Source organism: Trichomycterus rosablanca, chromosome 7 (assembly GCF_030014385.1).
Source record: "Trichomycterus rosablanca isolate fTriRos1 chromosome 7, fTriRos1.hap1, whole genome shotgun sequence".
Taxonomy (NCBI): Eukaryota; Metazoa; Chordata; class Actinopteri; order Siluriformes; family Trichomycteridae; genus Trichomycterus; species Trichomycterus rosablanca.
The window spans coordinates 24,348,739-24,369,483 of NC_085994.1; the positions used below are offsets into that span (position 1 = coordinate 24,348,739).

Genomic DNA, 20,745 nt, shown 5'->3' on the forward strand with positions numbered 1-20,745 from the left:
GTAACAAAGTATGTAGAGAAACAGATGGACTACAGTCAGTAATTGTAGAACTACAAAGTGCTTCTATATGGTAAGTGGAGCTGATAAAATGGACAGTGAGTGTAGAAACAAGGAGGTGGTTTTAATGTTATGGCTGATCAGTGTATATCTACACAGGCAAAAAATGAACAATATAGTTTTTTAGTCAGCCTCTTAATGCAATTGTCCAATTATATTGCAAGTATCAAAATAAAGAATCTATAAATGAATCTAAACAAATTTTTCTTTTTAGTAGGTACACTTAATAAACTGGCAAATTAGTGTGAAGTGGGATTATTAATCTTTGTCTCTGTACAGCATTTAGTTAGCATGGTTTGCTCCTCTTGGAGAAACATTCACTAAATGTGAATACTTGATCAATATAATAGAACAATTATATCTTGATGGGAGTGGTCTCCTCTAAGAAAACTATGCTCACATTCACAGAGTTTAAGGAGTTCATGGATGGTTTGATGAGGACAAAAGTAATTATACGGTCCTCACTGTTACTCTAAAAATGATATGACAGTAATTTAGGGGCAATGAGAAGGGAGTGTCGGTTTTACAAGGAGGGATTAATTATGTCCTTGTCAAAAATCTAGGTAGGTAGACAGACACAGGACAGTTCTTGGTTAATTACAGGTATGGCGTACATGTAAAAAGAAGCTGATACATTACCAGGAAAGATGCACCAGGTTTTTTTTTTACAGATTTTGTCTCCTGAAGAGAAAGAAAACATCTGTAAATTGGTGTGATGGAGATTGAGATAGTCTGGAGGTTCTGCAGGTCTAGATACTTATATTAAATAAATGTTACAGTCCTGTGTGATAGGGGATCCATTCGAGGTGGAGACTACAAATGCCATAACATAACATAATTAGCATTTGAAACAATTCAGTGACCTCCTCAGGCCCTGTGGTTGGGGGTATTGTCATCCAGCAATGATTTTATTGATTAAGTTAATTAGTCAGTTTAATACTGAATTGCAGTGACCCTTCTTCTAAGGGATCAATGACAGAGTAACAAAGAGTAAATAAAAAATAAAATAAATGTACATGGAGGAAGATGTTAGCTGGCATGCTAGTTTAGTAAGCTAAAACTGTGGCAGTGGGCTTAGACAGCCAACATAATCGCTGTTTAAGTAGTTCATCTAAATAATCTGCCTTCCAAAGTTCAATGTCAGTTCAAATCCTCTCTACTTAGGCAGCTACCTAGGTAGGCAGAAGGCAGCAAGGCAGCTCACCAGTATTTGCTCTTAAAAAGCAGCACCTAAAATCACATTGGCACATCATCACAATCCAACAATCAATAGTCTCGGACACCACTGCAAAACCAGTATAGATACTAAGTTATGGATACTGGAAAATAAATATATTTACATTTACAGCTTTTAGCAGACGCCTTTATCTGAAGTGACTTACAGTATTGTGACAGTATACAGTCTGAGCAACTGAGAATTAAGGGCCTTGCTCAAGGGCCTAACAGCAGCAACCTGGCAGTGGTGGGGCTTGAACCATAAACCTTCTGATTACTAAATAAAAAATAAAATAAATAAAATAAAAAAGAGTATTGAAGAGAAAGAGTAACAGAGTACCGAACAGCTGATCATATTTAAAACCTACACACCCTAATTGAAAAATACTATGTGTTATTCTCATTACTACCTACATAAAATATTACTGTCATTGTTACCATTTTATTAGAAGAAGAATGCATTTATTTGTCATAGGTGTATATATATATTCTTAAGGGCCTTGCTCAAGGACCCAACAGTGGCTGCATGGCAGAGCTGGGATTTAAACTCTCAACTTTTCAGTTGATAGTCCAAAGCTCTACTCATTAGGCTACCACTTCCCCTATTATTGTTACTCTTTACACTGTTTTATTAATATTTTATTTTTACATACTGTATCTAACTATTTTGTATATATTTGTACTTTATATTGTTATATTTTTCCTTCTACCTTTTTTCTTAAACCTTAATTAAGCTTTGGCAATACGAATGACCATATTTGTCATGCCAGTAAAGCTACCCTTGAACTGAGTTTGAGTTGAGTAATAAACTTACTCAACCCTATAAGCCTATACTGTTCACTTGGTGTATGCAACACATTCAATCAAATTACATGCTGAGAACATGATGAAGGATATTTTATCTAGGCATATTAATATTAAATCATATTCCTTTTGCTATCCAAAGTTGAGATCAACTAAGTCTGCTCAGCATTTATCTAACATCTATAAGCAATTGCATATGCATGAGTACTTTAATCACAAGTACCCACTAATAAAACTAGAAGACTGGATTTTAATTGGTGCACCTTTTTAAAAATGGCTTTTAATGTCATTCTTTCTTTTTTTCTAGTTTGCCTTTACGTTTCTGGGTGAACATCCTAAAGAATCCACAGTTTGTGTTTGACATCGATAAGACAGATCACATGGACGCGTGTCTGTCTGTCATAGCTCAGGCCTTCATTGATGCATGCTCCATCTCTGATCTACAGCTAGGAAAGGTAAACACACACACACACACACACAATGTGCTGGAAAAACCTGGCTCATCTGGAATTCATTTTCTCATTATTATCAACATACAAATGAACTGTCTGTTTCTACACCTGGGTAAAATTAGCATTCGGTATCTCAATTAACATCTTTCCTCAAACCTATTAGTCTTTCTGAAATGTGTGTGTGTGTTTAAGTGATCGTATAACCTCTCATACTTGGAATAACCCCTTCACTCCTTCACCTCTGAAATACACTACTCATTCCTCCAGCACTGTCCACCTACAGAGCAGCACGGCTACTCATCTTCCTCTGTCAACACAATGCTGGCATTTCATCCTGAAAATATAAAACAGACGCCGAACACAGTATATTAATTACCTCTCGAACACATTAGGTCTGGGTAACAGGACAGTAGATCATCATATTCATATATTAACATCAGGCTGTCCTTTTTAGAGTGGCAGTACTTTTTAAGCAGGAGTTAACATAGACACATGTGGTTTAAGTCTGCTTGTAAAATAGACATTATTGGGACTGGACATACGAGCAGCAGACTCTTGAATACATTTAAAACAGTTTAGAATTTAGCTCTATGAAGAATTAGAATTTTGTTCTTCTACCAGAATGTTGTATCAAGCTAAGCCAACTTGGCTACCATTAACTGCATATAAGTACACAGTAAAAGACAGTAACACAATCTTATTCAGTTTCCTAAAGCATCTATAGATAACAGACAGACTGCTTTTAGCTGACAGTGCAAATTTACACCTGAAGCTTCATTTAGTTGAATAGTAATGTCCAATAGAAACTGCAGATTTACATAAATTACATAGCTAATTTATTTAAAAGAATAAATAAGTTGGTTCGAATCGCCTATACAAACAATGATTGGCTCGTTTGCAGGGAGGGTGCCGGAGGGGATTTTTCATAACTGATGCAATTACGACCTCTGCTGGTTGATTGATGGCGCCCGCACAGAGACAAGGGATAATGTGATCAGGGTGTGACTCTCCGTACACAAAGCCGATCCACATATGAACTCACATATGTCTTGTGCAGGTGAAAAGATGCAGTCGGTGCTGCACACGTGTCAGAGGGGGCGTGTGTTAGTTACAGCTCTCCTCATTCAGGAGTGGAGGTTAGCATCAGTAGAGGGGAAGCATAATGCGATCAGGGTAATTGGTATGACTAGATTGGGAGGAAAATTAGGGGGGAATAAACCCAAAAATGAATAGCTTTATACCAGCAGCGATCACGCTGTATAATGCTTCACTAGCTCTACCACCAGGACAGACTCATGGAGCATGTTCTAGCACTCTGTTTATAAAGACTATACTACATATCTGTTATAATTTAACACTTACAACAGTTTAGTATATCACATATAACATATCTCATCAAAAATATTTACTGCTAGGATACTTCTTAAGTTTTTTATATGACATACTAAATTTTTTTATTCTATTTATTCAATTACATAGTGTGTACAAAATTACTTGTGTACTTTATAACTTTGTACTTAAATACTTTTTTGCTTTAATGTACCTGGAGCTGCTGTAATAACTGACTTTCCCTATGGGATTAATAAAGTTATCCATCCATCCATCCATCCATCCATCCATCCATCCATCCATCCATCCATCCATCCATCCATCCATCCATCCATCCATCCATCCATCCATCCATCCATCCATCCATCCATCCATCCATCCATCCATCCATCCATCCATCCATCCATCCATCCATCCATCCATCCATCCATCCATCCATCCATCCATCCATCCATCTATCTATCTATCTATCTATCTATCTTCCACTATGCTTCACAAAATGTCTGTATGATCCCCTTGAGGACTATTTAAATTGAACAATTCGATGCTCTATAGGTCTGAGAAAAAAATTGAGACTTTGGGTCAAAATCTGTGATGCATATTTGTTATAATCATGTGAATTCCACTTAAATTAATATAAATATTACACTTTTTACTTGACTGGACACTGGACTGAATTTTGTGGAATTATGTGGAATTAAAACAATTATGTGCAACGTTTAGATGTTTAATGTGTTGTTGGTAGTTTATGTTTTAGAAAATGTTAATGTAATGCAGATGTGTCTTTATTAAAATGTTTCATTTGGCATGTGAGATCCAATTAACAGCATAATATGCTTATTGCACTACAGCTGTAATGAGCTGTAAAAGCATGATACTTCTCCTATTTTATTTTCTAGTGCTGTGATCAAAATATGTACTTACAACATTTACAGCACTGAGTTTAATTATTAATTATGTACATTAATTATGTAGCTGTCTAATATGCTCCACCACTCTGTTTTAGAACTTGGAAGTTTGAATCTCAGCAGAGTCACTAACCTGGCTGGAAGTCCAAACAAACACAATTGGCCGTGTTTGAGGGAGGGAAGGTCAGACGGGGTCTTTTCCTGCTGTCGCTGCGATATGCACTGCCTGTGTGGGAAAGGATGGGGGGTCACATTGAACCTAGTGGGCTCTCTGTGTGAGATACAGACACTGGCAGATGGTCATCAAGTTAGATCGAGTGTTTTGCAAGTGGCAGCGGATTCACAATCAGGAATTGGAGTAGGCTAGATTAGGAAATAAAGGGGTTAAAATCCATTTAAAAACACATACATTTAAAAAAAAAAAACAATACACACAAAATGACCTTCAGCTCCTGGTTTCCTGTCTGCCTATCTCACCCATCACTTAAGCCAGATCACTCCTCAAACACATAAGAACATTTTTTCCCTGTTAGAGATTAACTCAGTGATAATGAGGTGTGTGGACGAGCTGAACCTGTGTGTGTGTGTGTGGTATTCCAGGCAGGGAAAGAAGAAAAAAGGATGATGTCATGTCAGGGGTCAGCAGACAGATGGGGTTGGTGCAGGAATTGAACTATAGGACAGGATGAGAGTGAGACATGGGGAAGCGGTTAAGAGAGACAAAGAGAACCAGGAGCTTTAATAAGACACAATTACACAATGATTACTATTTGAAGGATTAATTATGCTTTAATCATCTGACTCAACTGTAATTAGACTCCTGTTTTTCAAAATGAAAGCATGAATCATTTAACAGAGAATCATTTGCTTTGGTAATGTGAAGATTGTTGCCATACAATCACACCGATTAAGCTTTATTCAGATAAAAACGAGCAACCTGCCTGCAGAATTCATATCAACACATTTCCATTAGTGCATTTCCAGAGAGAAAATAATGACGGTAGGCTTTAGGTTGCATTTGTTTTAACATTTTAAGTACACGAAGTGCTTAAGATAAAAATGAAACAATACAAAGATGTACTATTGCGACTGAGAACACACATTAGTACATCAATTTAGTAATCATTTAGTAATGATTTATTATTCATGGCCTGTTTTATTCTATTACACAAAGTGACTAAAATTAACTAAATTTGTGCTTTATTCCATTGCCCTCGAATCTGTACTAGATTTAGTTTAAGTTTCAGCTAGGGTTTTTATTCCACCGCACAAATTAACAAGTACAAAACAGCATGTCGTATCAAGCTAAGCAAACTTTGCTATCATACACGTAAGTTTGAATCGTAAGTTTGAATCTCAGCAGAGCCAAACAAACACAATTGGCCGTATTTGAGGGAGGAAAGGTCAGACGGGGTCTTTTCCTGCTGCCGCTGCGATATGCAATGAGTGTAGGAAAGGAATGGGGGTCACATTGAGCCTAGCGTGTGATACAGACACTGGCAAATGATAAAATGATCTGGCTCTCCTTGGTTAGATCAGGTGTTGTGCAAGTGGCAGCGCTGGAGTAGATTAGGTTGGGAGAAAGGGGTACAAATCGATAAAATACATACATTCAAATGCACACAAATGACTCTTGCAGTTCCTGATATTTCAGTTCTGTTCAGGTTCTTTTTAGGAGCCAGATCCTAACATTTCAGTTCTGTTCAGGTTCTTTTTACACAGCACAAATTGACAAAGCTTTTGGGACCTGATAACTAAAGCTATACTTCTATTTATTCCTATGCCACTACCTATTGTTTCAGGGATCTTTCTTTTACTGCATAAGGTACAAATTTTTTGGAGCCAGGAAATTGGAACATTGTTTATTTTTCTTTGGCCCCAGGCTGTTATTAACTGTTCTTTTAGCTGGAACTTTTCATACCTAACTGGTCTTGTTAAACCCTCATGCCAGTAAGAAATGCTCTAACTCAGAAGAGCTCCAATAATGCCATTGCACATGAGGATCCTGCTGCACATTGTAATAAATCAGTACTTTTTTAACTTTTTTATTAGTATTGTTGTCTCTAAAGCTGGTGTAAAATAAAATAGAACCAGAACCTATTTTTTTAAAGTTTTGATTGTTGTTTTGAGTGGTGTTTTAAGTAGATAGTGCACAAATCCTTTTATGCCTGTAAAAAAATCTGGTGGTTCTTGGTTTCAGAATATGGCCAATATAAGAAAAGCAAACTGGGCTGCTGGTCCTGGAGCATTGATCATTGAGCATTGATCCAGTTGTTCTGTGCATCTATAAATTCAATTCATTACGACCTTGTGCATTTATACTTGTAGTCAATTTGCTTCTAGTTGGATTGAAATTGAATGGCTTTATTACATATAAAAGCAAATCAAATCTGTCCACATGACAGCATACTTCCTGTGTTGTCCCTGCTTTGCATTTGTTTACTGCAGAAGATACTAACAAGGAACATCATCATTTTTCATGGCATTTTTATTTCCAATTTAGAAGAAGGTGACAACTATGGCTGATGGCTGTCTAGACTATTTAATACAGCCATGACTCTAATTTGCTTTGTAGTTTATTATGGGCAAAGTTATTCATTAAAATGTTAATAAGCAATTCATTTTTCTATTCCTGAAGTATGGCGAGCATGGAGCTCGTGTACCACATGCACCGATGAAGGGTTTGGTTTAGTTTAGTCAGATGTGGCTTAAAGAGACAGATGTATTTACACATGTATAACATGTGCCTAAATGTGTCCTGGACCTCCTGGAGTGATCGAACAGATCAGATGGAAATCTCTTTAATGTGTGTTTATTTATGGTGCATATTTACTGCTGTATTTATGTGGGAAAAACACAGTCCAGATACAACCCTGATACTCAAGACATATGGATGGACCATCTGTAAGGAAGGTCATGAAAAATCCATGCCACTTACACAACTTACACAATAACAGGGCCCTACTAAATTCATGGGAAAGTGCCACATTTAATAGCAGTCATTAAATTACACTCATAAATTGAATGATGGAATCAATGGAAGCTACAATACACAGCACAGCCTATTTTGGTAGTGTTTTAGCTGCTTAAGACTTCGACATCTTGGACATTTTGACTAACCGATTGCTAACTGAATTGCTGTAGGATTGCTAGGACAGTCTCATAGTGCAAATTAACCAGTAAACGTGAGGCACTTGAATGCTATGCCAATTAAAATGAGTAATTTCACATTACATTGCATATTACACGGGAAAAGGCTCATTTCTCGGTCCGTGATGCGACTTTCACAGCTGTGAATTAGGTAGGGCCTTAACAATCACAGTCTGCATTTTCTTTTCCCACTTCCCAGAAGTGTGTTGAGCTGAACATTAACTATAAAATGAAGAAACCCATACCTATATCTGTTTATTTTATTTTTTGATTGACAGGACTCTCCTACTAACAAGCTGCTGTATGCTAAAGAGATTCCGGAGTATAAGAAGAGGGTTCAGTCCTTTTACAAGCAAATCCAGGACATGGCACCACTCAGCGAGCAGGAGATGAATGCCCACTTAGCTGAAGAGTCACGTGTAAGTTACTGCACATTTCTAAATAAAAAAACTTAATCTTAATCTTAATCTGTAGCGTGAGACGCATTACAGTCACGGGTTGTCTACAGTGTTGCCTTTTATCTCTCTAATAACTACTAACCCATTTACAGATTGTTATTATCAAAAAAACACAATGTAGATGTAAATAGATGTAAATTTAATATATTGTAGTGTTGCTACATGCTGCATGCATCACAAGGATAGCTTTAGTATAGCCACAGCTAGCTATATCTCTAAAGCTTGGCCATCAATTTCTGTTTTAACATTCATCATTTCCAGAAAAGTTGGAACATGTTGTACGCTCAGGTGGCGCAGTGGTAAAATACGCTAGCACACCAGAGCTGGGCTTTCGAATACATCGTATCGAATTTCAGCTCTGCCATCCGGCTGGGCAGGGCAGCTATATGAACAACGTTTGGCTATTGTTCATACAGGTTAGGGAGCTGGATAGGGACCTCATAACTGATGCAATTATGACCTCTGCTGGCTGATTGATGGTGTCTGCACAGAGTGGAGGAATAATGCTGATCAGGGTGCGGCTCTTCATGCACAATGCTGATTCGCATAAGAACTCAACTCGTGCAGGTAAAAAAATGCAGTCGGCTACTGCTCACGTGTGTCAGTTCGCTCTCCACAATCGGGGCGGAGGTCAGCACCAGTAAAGAGGAAGCATAACTCAATTGGGTATAAATTGGACAGGCTAAAAATCGGGAGAAAAGGGGAGAACATGCATTTAAATAAAAAAAACCTTCAATTAACTGACAAAAGTACAAAGAAATGACTTTTAATGTTTTATCTGACCAACTTGATTGTATTTCAATGCCTGCAACACATGTCCAGTGTAAGTTACTGCATATTTCTTAGTATTGGACAGCAGTGGAAGTCTAGGCTATCCATCAAAAGGTTCAGAGCTTAAATCCCGGCTCTGCAATGCTGCCACTTTTGGGCCCTTAACCCTGTCAGCTCTAAGGGCTCTGTACAATGGCTGACCCTGCGCTCTGACCCCAGCTTCCAAACAAGCTGGGATATGTGAAGAAATAATTTAATTGTACTGTATATGTTTATATGACAAAAGGCATTCCTCTTCTATACAAAAAATTATAAATCAAAAATGATCTCACTGCACTATATATCTAGTGTAAGAAACCATACCATGGACCAAAATTTTAATGTTTTTCTTTACTGAGACCAACTTTTTAACACTGGGAAATGACAACACTGGAGAAACGCTGTAAAAATTCCATACTAAATTAGCAAAATGATCAAATGATTCCCAAGGTGGTGCAGCGGTAAAAACACACACTGGAACCAGAGCTGGGATCTTAAATACATTGTATTGAATCTCAGAGCTCTGCCTGCCGGCTGGGCTGAGAATCCACATAAACAACGATTGGCCTGTTGTTCAGATAGGGGTGGGATTAAGCCGGATAGGGTCTCTCTCATAACTAATGCAATTACGACCGATGGCTGATTGATGGTGCCTGCACAGAGATGAGAAAACAGTGCTCTTCGTACACAATGCTGAGCTGCACTGCACTTGTCAAATTGTAGGTGATAAGATGCATACGGCTGCTGCCCACGTGTCGGAGGGGGCGTAGGTTAGCTTTGTTCTCCTCAATCAGAGCAGGGATCGGCATTGGTGGAGAGGAAGCATGACGCAATCTGGCAATTGGACACGTGAAAAAGGGGAGAAAATGAATTTTTAAAAAAAAGATTCCTAAGATTTGGATCTTATCAGGTCTTTGGGATGGCACAGTGGCTCGGTGGGTAGCACTTTTGCCTCACAGCAAGAAGGTCCTGGGTTTGATTCCCAGGTGAAGCGGTCCAGGTCCTTTCTGTTCTACTGTGTCTTTGTGGGTTTCCTCTGGGAGCTTTAATTTCCTCCCACAGTCTAAAGACATGCGAGTTGAATTGGAGATACAAAATTGTCCATGACTGTGTTTGATCTTGAATTTGAACTGTAACCTGTAACTACCTGTCCTGTCATGAGTGTACCCAATGTGTGTAAAACATGATGTTAAAATCCTAATAGATAAATATTGGGTTTTCCTGTGATCTACAGAAATACCAGAATGAGTTCAACACCAACCTTGCCCTCACCGAGATCTACAAATACGCCAAGAGATACCGCACTCAGGTATGAAAAAGTTTACCTCGTTTATTAGTGTCACTTAACGAAGTTCCGATCTAGTTTTAACCAACTCTTTTAACAAGCATACACAAGCTCCATATGCCTGACAAAACTGGGCCCCTCTATCCCACCTGCACCACAGCATCTGATTGAGTATGTGTGTGTGTGTGTGTGTGTCCTGACAGCCTGGCACTAATCCCCGGAGCTGTTTTTATGCCCATTTTTCAGCCTCAGCAGGGCTTGGAGCGGCGCAATGAAAACATGGCTGATTGCAAGCGTGTGTGATTGAGCTCATTCTCCTACTCATAATGCTATATGAATAGCACTGCTGGACATGAAAGAGCAACCGCGTGTGGGTTCAGCAAACAGCGGCTTAGCTGGAACTGCCGCTTATTACGAGAACGCACTGTCTGTGGCGTACCACATGTGTTTGAGAGTGTGCAAAGTGGATAAATTGTTGCAGTCTCTCTCTTCCCATGCCATATTTCCAGATGGTGAGGTAGAGTTGTTAAGGCTAGATGAGGGCCAGCAATGTATAAATGTGTATACAAACTCTTGCACGTTTTACTCAGCACATCTATTTAAGCACCGTGTAGTCAGAAGAGTTTATTCCTTATCTACTGTGCCATGTTTTGCAGAAATTTGCATTTACATGTACTTCTGACGGTTGCATTTATTCAAAGTGACTGCTATAGAATAGAATACAATACAAAGCCAGAACTAAGCAGTTAAGGGTGAGGGGTCTTGCTCAAGGGCCTAACAGTGACTACGCCCATCTACCTATATGGGAACAGCCAAAACTTTTTGTAAGCATCACTCATGGTTCCTTCAGTTAAAGGTAGCTTCCACAGTCGGTATGAATACATGGGTCTGTACCAAGTATCACTTCTCTGCTTCTTTGGGAAAGGGTGTCATCACTTCTTCTGAACCCCAGTGTGAATGTGCAACTCTTGAATTTGATGTTAAATGTGCAGAGAATATTAGCTGGGAGCTAAAACATATGATTTATGGCCAAAATTATGTCAACAGCCACATCCATTGCTAACACGTGTAAAGTCAATTGTATAAAATACTGTATATTCTTTTACCTTTGTGGCAACAGTGTGGGAAATGCCCTTTCTGTTCTAGCACACAGTACAATCTGAGACCTAGCTTGCTTGAAATGAACCCCAGACTCTTATTCAGATGTGTTTCAGAAATTAGTCCCTGGGCCACACAGGTGGTGCAGCGGTAAAAACACACGCTGGAACCAGAGCTGGGATCTCGAATACATCGTATCGAATCTCAGCTCTGCCTACCGGCTAAGGCTGAGCGGCCACATGAACAACGGTTGGCCTGTTGTTCAGAAATGGGCGGGACTAAGCTGGATGGGGTCTTTCTCCCGTGACTGGTGCAATTACGACCTCTGCTGGCTGATTGATGGCGCCTGCACAGAGATGAGAAAAGAGTGCTGTCAGGGTGTGTCTCTTCGTTCACAACGCTGAGCTGCACTGCACTGGTCAAAGTGTAGGTGATAAGATGCATACGGCATGCTGCCCACATGTTGGAGGGGGCGTGGGTTATCTTTGTTCTCCTCAATCAAAGCGGGGATCGGCATTGGTGGAGAGGAAGCATGACACAATCGGGCAATTGGACGCGCAAAAAAGGAGAAAAATGGTAGAAAGTGCATAAACAAAATATATATATACAGTGGGGGAAATAAGTATTTGATCCCCTGCTGATTTTGTAAGTTTACCACCTTACAAAGACTTGAACAGTCTATAATTTTTATGGAAGGTTTATTTTAACAGAGAGAGACAGAATATCAACAAAAAATCCAGAAAAAAAAACATTAAATAAAAGTTATAAATTAATTTGTATTTAATTAAGGGAAATAAGTATTTGATCCCCTACCAACCAGCAAGAATTCTGACCCCCACAGACCGGTTATGTGCCCATGAGGCACACAAATTAGTCCTGTCCCTGTATAAAAGACTCCTGTCACAGAATCAGTTTCTTCCGTTCAAATCTCTCGACCACCATGGGCAAGACCAAAGAGCTATCAAAGGACGTCAGGGACAAGATTGTAGACCTGCACAAGGCTGGAATGGGCTACAAGACCATCAGCAAGAAGCTTGGTGAGAAAGAGACCACTGTTGGTGCGATAATTCGAAAATGGAAGAAATACAAGATCACAGTCAATCGCCCTCACTCTGGAGCTCCATGCAAGATCTCACCTGGTGGGGTAAGAATGATTCTGAGAAAGGTGAGGTCAGTCCAGAATTACACGGGAGGAGCTTGTCAATGATCTCAAGGGAGCTGGAAGCAGAGAAATGCTGGATATGAAATGCCGGGCATTTCTTTGCCTCCAAACACGGCGAGTGGAGTTGATGCCAAAGAGCTCAATTTTGGTATCATCTGACCATATCACATTCTCCCAAGCTTTCTCTGAATCATTCAGGTGTTCATTGGCAAACTTCAGACGGGCCTGTACATGAGCCTTCTTGAGCAAAGGGACTTTGCGGGCACTGCATGATCTCAATCCATTACGGCGAAGTGTGTTACTAATTGTTTTCTTGGTGACTGTGCTCCCAGCTCCCTTGAGATCATTGACAAGCTCCTCCCATGTAATTCTGGGCTGACCTCACCTTTCTCAGAATCATTCTTACCCCACCAGGTGAGATCTTGCATGGAGCTCCAGAGTGAGGGTGATTGACTGTGATCTTGTATTTCTTCCATTTTCGAATTATCGCACCAACAGTGGTCTCTTTCTCACCAAGCTTCTTGCTGATGGTCTTGTAGCCCATTCCAGCCTTGTGCAGGTCTACAATCTTGTCCCTGACGTCCTTTGATAGCTCTTTGGTCTTGCCCATGGTGGTCGAGAGATTTGAACGGAAGAAACTGATTCTGTGACAGGAGTCTTTTATACAGGGACAGGACTAATTTGTGTGCCTCATGTGCACATAACCGGTTTGTGGGGGTCAGAATTCTTGCTGGTTGGTAGGGGATCAAAAACTTATTTCCCTTAATTAAATACAAATTAATTTATAACTTTTATTTAATGTTTTTTTCTGGATTTTTTGTTGATATTCTGTCTCTCTCTGTTAAAATAAAACTTCCATAAAAATTATAGACTGTTCAAGTCTTTGTAAGGGGGTAAACTTACAAAATCAGCAGGGGATCAAATACTTATTTCCCCCACTGTATATATATACAGTATATATATATATATATATATATACAGTATATATGAAAGAAATTAGTCCCTGAAGTGCACCCAGGTTTGACTGGTTTTACTTATACCTAAAAGTACCAGACTTACAGACCAAAGCACAAAAAGGTGCACGTTTAAAAGTTTAAATCTCAGCTCTGCTACCGGTCAGCTGGATGCCCCCTAGCTGGCACATTTGGCAGTGCCTGCAGCCGACAATATCAGCCAATACAGGACTAAAAAAGAGAGATTGAGTCTAAGTAAGGACTCTGGTTAGTAGCTTGAGGCACCTGTACAGAAGTGGAGGAACGTGGAGATCAGCTCATGACTCTCCGTGCATGAGACTGGCCTCACACATGAATCCACCGATGTATGGGTGAATAAGAGGGGATTGGTGGACTGTGCACTCATCAGAGGAAGTGTGTGTCAGCCAAATTTACCCTCCTTGGACGTAATAAGGATCCCCAGCAGTAGAAGACTGATTGGCTATGCTAAAGTCTTTTACCTATGAGTATTTTATCAATCCGGATGTAGAGTTTAAGTCCAGAGATCAATTGGAAAACATAGTTTGGTAAGTTGATTGTGATTAGGGACAGTGGTAGCCTAGTGGGTAGGGCTTTGGGCTATCAGCTGAAAGGTTGTTCGAATCCCAGCTTTGCTATGAGGCCACTGTTGGGTCCTTGAGCTTAATTCTATCTGCTCCAGGGGCACTGTACAATGGCTGATTTCTAACCATTAACAAGCTTCTGATAGTTTCTGTGACCACTCTAGTTGGCAGACTTACTGACATAGTCCCTTACAAGTTTATGTAAATGGTGATTCATAAAAGTATGTACATATTATTTCATATAAACATATATATATTAGGGCTGTCAAACGATTAAAAATTTTAATCGCGATTAATCTCAGAATTTCATATAGTTAATCGCGATTAATCGCATTAAATAAAATCTGTGTAAATGTTATAGAAAACAAGGTATTTTAAGTGAAATGTGAAAAGTGGACGTTTCTACACGAAGTGAGTGTGTTTTGACCCTTTTGGGGCTTCCATAGTTCATGGACTAGCGTGCTTGACTCCGGTATTCAGTGCCGTAACAGATTGTTAATAAAGTGTTTTGCTCCCGACAACTTGTGAATATACCGTGTATTTATTTCTTTATTATGCAAGTGCATCCCTACGACGCTCAGTTATATTATTTTAACAAACCGCAAATGAACAACGGTGGCAAGTCCGACATTAAAACGTTTGTTCTACCAGTCAAGTCTCAACATGAACTAGAATCTGCGTTAACGGCACTATTATTTTTAATCGCGTTAAATTGAGATTGCGTTAATGCGTTATTATCGCGTTAACTTCGACAGCCCTAATATATATATATATATATATATATATATATATATATATATATATATATATATGTATATATATACAGTATATACAGTGTATCACAAAAGTGAGTACACCCCTCACATTTCTGCAAATATTTCATTATATCTTTTCATGGGACAACACTATAGAAATAAAACTTGGATATAACTTAGAGTAGTCAGTGTACAGCTTGTATAGCAGTGTAGATTTACTGTCTTCTGAAAATAACTCAACACACAGCCATTAATGTCTAAATAGCTGGCAACATAAGTAAGTACACCCCACAGTGAACATGTCCAAATTGTGCCCAAATGTGTCGTTGTCCCTCCCTGGTGTCATGTGTCAAGGTCCCAGGTGTAAATGGGGAGCAGCGCTGTTAAATTTGGTGTTTTGGGTACAATTCTCTCATACTGGCCACTGGATATTCAACATGGCACCTCATGGCAAATAACTCTCTGAGGATGTGAGAAATAGAATTGTTGCTCTCCACAAAGATGGCCTGGGCTATAAGAAGATTGCTAACACCCTGAAACTGAGCTACAGCATGGTGGCCAAGGTCATACAGCGGTTTTCCAGGACAGGTTCCACTCGGAACAGGCTTCACCAGGGTCGACCAAAGAAGTTGAGTCCACGTGTTCGGCGTCATATCCAGAGGTTGGCTTTAAAAAATAGACACATGAGTGCTGCCAGCATTGCTGCAGAGGTTGAAGACGTGGGAGGTCAGCCTGTCAGTGCTCAGACCATATGCCGCACACTGCATCAACTCGGCCTGCATGGTCGTCATCCCAGAAGGAAGCTGACGCACAAGAAAGCCCGCAAACAGTTTGCTGAAGACAAGCAGTACAAGAACATGGATTACTGGAATGCCCTGTGGTCTGACGAGACCAAGATAAACTTGTTTGGCTCAGATGGTATCCAGCATGTGTGGCGGCGCCCTGGTGAGAAGTACCAAGACAACTTTATCTTGCCTACAGTCAAGCATGGTGGTGGTAGCATCATGGTCTTGGGCTGCATGAGTGTTGCTGGCACTGGGGAGCTGCAGTTTATTGAGGGAAACATGAATTCCAACATGTACTGTGACATTCTGAAACAGAGCATGATCCCCTCCCTTCGAAAACTGGGCCTCATGGCAGTTTTCCAACAGGATAACGACCCCAAACACAACCTCCAAGATGACAACTGCCTTGCTGAGGAAGCTGAAGGTAAAGGTGATGGACTAAACCCAATTGAGCACCTGTGGCGCATCCTCAAGTGGAAGGTGGAGGAGTTCAAGGTGTCTAACATCCACCAGCTGTCATCATGGAGGAGTGGAAGAGGATTCCAGTAGCAACCTGTGCAGCTCTGGTGAATTCCATGCCCAGGAGGGTTAAGGCAGTGCTGGCTAATAATGGTGGTCACACAAAATATTGACACTTTGGGCACAATTTGGACATGTTCACTGTGGGGTGTACTCACTTATGTTGCCAGCCATTTAGACATTAATGGCTGTGTGTTGAGTTATTTTCAGAAGACAGTAAATCTACACTGCTATACAAGTTGTACACTGACTACTCTAAGTTATATCCCAGTTTTATTTCTATAGTGTTGTCCCATGAAAAGATATAATAAAATATTTGCAGAAATGTGAGGGGTGTACTCACTTTTGTGATACACTGTATATATATATATATATATATATATATATATATATATATAAAATATTCTCACCTCTGTTTCTCAGGTGGTGAACGCGCTGGACTCGAACCCTACAGATCGACGCACTCAGCTGCAGCACAAGTTTGATCAGGTTATCGCCCTGGTGGAGGACAATATTTACGAATGCAGCAGTGAAGCCTGAAGTCCAGCCATTCTGAATGTAACATCCTCTGTGGTTCCTAAGCCAATGAAAACACAGCCTATATGGCAACCTTACATTCCATTAAGGGAACTGGAGCAAGAAGCAGGACACAGAACATAATGGATGCACGCTGAAAACAAAGCAAAAATGTATTACTGTTTAGGACTGTTTAGGACTTAACCAGCCCTTGTTTTTTTTGTTTGGCTGGTTAAGAGTGTTAATTATTATGCAATCAGAATATGCCTGTTATTAAGCCTGATGGGACTAATGAGATTTGACCTAATGTGGTTTTGGGAGGTCGTTTAATTGTGGAATTAAGGAACCAGGAGTTCCTGTAGTCACTTCACGCACTGATCCCATTCCGGGGTGAGCCAATGATGCACTGGACTGTATAGTAAATTTCAATAGCAATATTTATAGCTTTGTGTATGATTTTTATAGCGTTATAATTTCAATATGTGAGAGAGATGTGTCCTTCTGACTGACACTGCTTAAAAGTTACAGCTTCTACAGGTTGTCTGATGTGGTGAAATCTGATGTGGTATTAATTTTTAGTCATTATATCTAGTCTTCAGTAAAGAAGATGGAAAACATCATATTTGCTGGTCTGTATACTGTAACTTTGGCAGTGTTTAAATCTACAAATCAGAGTGTGTGTGATTTGCAGGTCATGGACATGACGAAGCTTCAGACTATTTAAAGGCTTTAGAAAGTTGAATAAGAGGTTCAGATTGAGTCTGAATCAACCGAATTATTTAGACATATTGTACTGATAGTCTGATGAATATAATTGTTTCATGTGTTGCTTTCATGGAGAAACAGGGAAATTTATAAAATAAAATAAGTATAAAGAATTAGTCTGCCTGTTTAATGAATCTTTTTATATGCAAACTCTATTTCTGGAAAAAAAATCTGTATCAAGTAAAAAACAAGTACCAAGTAACAAGTGGAGCCTCAGTTTAATGGACTAAAAGGGGGAGCACTGGTCCGTAAAATGTGAGTGTCTGAAACAACAAGGTTTGTTTTACCAGGGGGTGCGAAAATATATGAAAACACAGCACTAAGGTCCACAAAAGCGCTAAACATGCACATATGATACACAGTAAAATAAACAACGTAAACATTATTTAAATATATAATGTAAAACCTGTAAATAAATATTAAAATTGGTGTACTGTACTAATGTGGTGGAGGTGTTTTTTTTCGTATAGTGGGACCTCAAGAGAGTATCTATTATTCTGAATCTAGAGCACTGCTGGTGGCTACTTAAGCAGTGCTGGTGCATAAATAAGCACTAGAACTTTCAAAATGAGCATAAAACACAGAGAAAAAGGCGAGAACAAAGCAAGCCTCCCGACAAAATATAGTCTATCACTCATGTAAACATGAGCGTGCCGGCTAGTGGACAATTACTGAACTACTGGTCTTGCTACACTTCTCGCGTGAATTTTAAAGGATCAGACTGGACATTCGGTTGTCCATGTTTTGTCTGTTAAATCCGAAATCCGTTAAGTGGAGGTCCGTTAAATCGAGGTTTTTACTTACCTGACAAAAGTACAAAGAAAAGATTTTTGTTTTCACCTACCAACTTAATTGCATTTTGTAAATTATAAAGAAATTCCTGCCTGCAACACACTCCAAAAACTGACAAATGTAACTGTGTTCCACAATCTTTCCTACTAAATTAACTTTTTAGTCATTTGGAAACTCAGTCAGTCACTTAACTACTTCTTGACCGCTTATCCGAATAGGGTCGCGGTGGGGGGACATTGCTGGAACCTATCCCAGCTTTTCAATGGGTGCAAGGCACACAGTAACACCCTGGACAGGGTGCCAGTCCATCGCAGGGCAGACACACACACACATACACATACACACACCCATTCACCTATAGGGCAATTCACTGTTTCCAATTAACCTGACTGCATGTTTTAAGACTGTGGGAGGAAACCGGAGCTCCCGGAGGAAACCCATGCAGACACGGGGAGAACATGCAAACTCCACACAGAAAGGACCCGAACCGCCCCATCTGGGGATCGAACCCAGGACCTTCTTGCTGTGAGGTGACAGTGCTACCCACCGAACCACCGTGCCGCCCCATTTGGCAACTAAGAATACTAATTATTGCCGTTTTGCAAGTGAATCAATTCTGAATAAAATTGATATTTGGCTTTTTCTTAGTCTTGGGTTAAATTTCTATATGCGTCTGGCGACTGTGTTAAATGACAACAGTTTTCCGAAGTACTTCCAAGCCCATGTGGCTATATTTATCACAGTAGCATGACGGTTTCTTCTACAATGTTGTCTGAGAGCTACACAGACTGAGGTTCACTGGTGGATCCTCCTTTTATATCCAACCTTGATATTTATGGAACGTTTTTAAACAGTGTAATATTATTGTAGTATTCTTTATTTTTCCCCCTGTAAACTTATTTCCTTGCTATATATTTTTGTCAGTTATGACCAGGTTTATGAGAATTAGCCAATCACAGATTATTGTTTTACTGCATTTTGCAACATTTCTTCTGCAGTTTTGTAAAATTGGATGTTTTCATCCAAACTAAAATCCTGACAGCTGAATGTCTCTAGAGAGGTTTTTTTTAATGATCACATCTGTTTGTCTGCTAGGAGCAAACCATTACGTCAGCTTATTGACACATGAAACCAAGAGATACAGCATAAGACATAATGAGAAGAAGGGACTTTTTTCTTTGTTCACTCTACAAGCAGTTGACAAACTGTCAGCATAATGACGACCTTTTGCAACCTCTAATAAGGAAAGGTTGGGACAGCATGGAAAATGCTAATTAAAAATGTGTATCGTACTTTGACTTTTATTTGATTGCAGACAGGATGAACCTGAGATATTTCATGTTTTGTCTGGTCAACTTAATTTCATTTATTATTAAAACCCAATTCCTGCATTTCAGGTCTGCAACACATTCCAAAACAAGTTGGGACAGTAAAGCATTTACCAATTTGTAATGTTGCCATTCCTTTTCACCACACTTAAAAGACGTTTTGGTACCGAGGATACCAAGTGATTTAGTGTTTTAGGTTTTATTTTGTCCCATTCTTCCTGCAAACACGTCTTAAGATGTGCAACAGTACGGGGTCGTCGTTATCGCATTTTTGGTTTCAAAATTCTCCACACATTCTCTATTGGGGACAGGTCAAGACTGCAGGCAGGCCAGTCCAGAACCCGTACCCTCTTCTTTCACAGCCATGCCTTTGTAATGTGTGCAGCATGTGGTTTTGCATTGTCTTGTTGAAAAATACATGGCCGTCCCTGGAAAAGATGACGTCTTGAAGGCAGCATATGTTGCTCTAAGATCTCAATGTACTTTTCTGCATTAATGCTGCCATCACAGAGGAGTAAATGACTTTTACCAAGGGCACTGACACAGCCCCATACCATGACAGACCCTGGCTTTTGGACTTGTTGCTAATAACAGTCTGGATGGTCCTTTTCATCTCTGGTCCAGAGCACGTTTTCCAATACGCATTTCCACTGTGTGAAGGTCCATCTGGAATGCCTCTGAGCCCAGAAAACTTGGCGCAACGTTTGGACATGGTTAACATAAGGCTTCTTTTTTGCACAGTGAAGTTTTAACTGGCATTTGTGTATGTAACTCTGTATTGTAGAGCTTGACAAAGGTTTGCCAAAGTAATTCCTTGCCCATGTGGTTATATCAGCTATTGTTGAGTGGCGGTTCTTGATGCAGTGGCGTCTGAGGGATCGAAGATCATGGGCGTTCAGTTTAGGCTTGAAATTCCCTTTATTTCTCCAGATTCTTTGAATCATTTAATGATATTTTGCACTGTAGAGGGAGAAATATGCAAATCCTTTCTCATTTTTCTTT

At 39.7% G+C, this 20,745-nt stretch overlaps 1 protein-coding gene and 1 long non-coding RNA gene across 2 annotated transcripts in view; one reads left to right on the forward strand and one right to left on the reverse strand.

Annotated features, from left to right (window-relative positions):
- plxnd1 (plexin D1) overlaps positions 1–18,049 on the forward strand; it is a 183,804-nt gene extending 165,755 nt beyond the window's left edge. The window contains exons 33-36 of the mRNA XM_062999159.1: positions 2,384–2,531; positions 8,194–8,334; positions 10,418–10,492; positions 16,766–18,049. Coding sequence (XP_062855229.1) covers positions 2,384–2,531; positions 8,194–8,334; positions 10,418–10,492; positions 16,766–16,882 — 481 coding nt within the window. The 3' untranslated portion in view covers positions 16,883–18,049. The remainder of the gene's footprint in view (positions 1–2,383; positions 2,532–8,193; positions 8,335–10,417; positions 10,493–16,765) is intronic.
- LOC134318307 (uncharacterized) lies at positions 2,436–4,987 on the reverse strand. Its single transcript, XR_010013374.1, has 3 exons — positions 4,899–4,987; positions 2,768–2,862; positions 2,436–2,522 (listed from the first exon to the last, which is right to left on the reverse strand). It is a non-coding gene; the product is annotated as an uncharacterized LOC134318307 (long non-coding RNA).
- Positions 18,050–20,745: the final 2,696 nt, after the last annotated feature.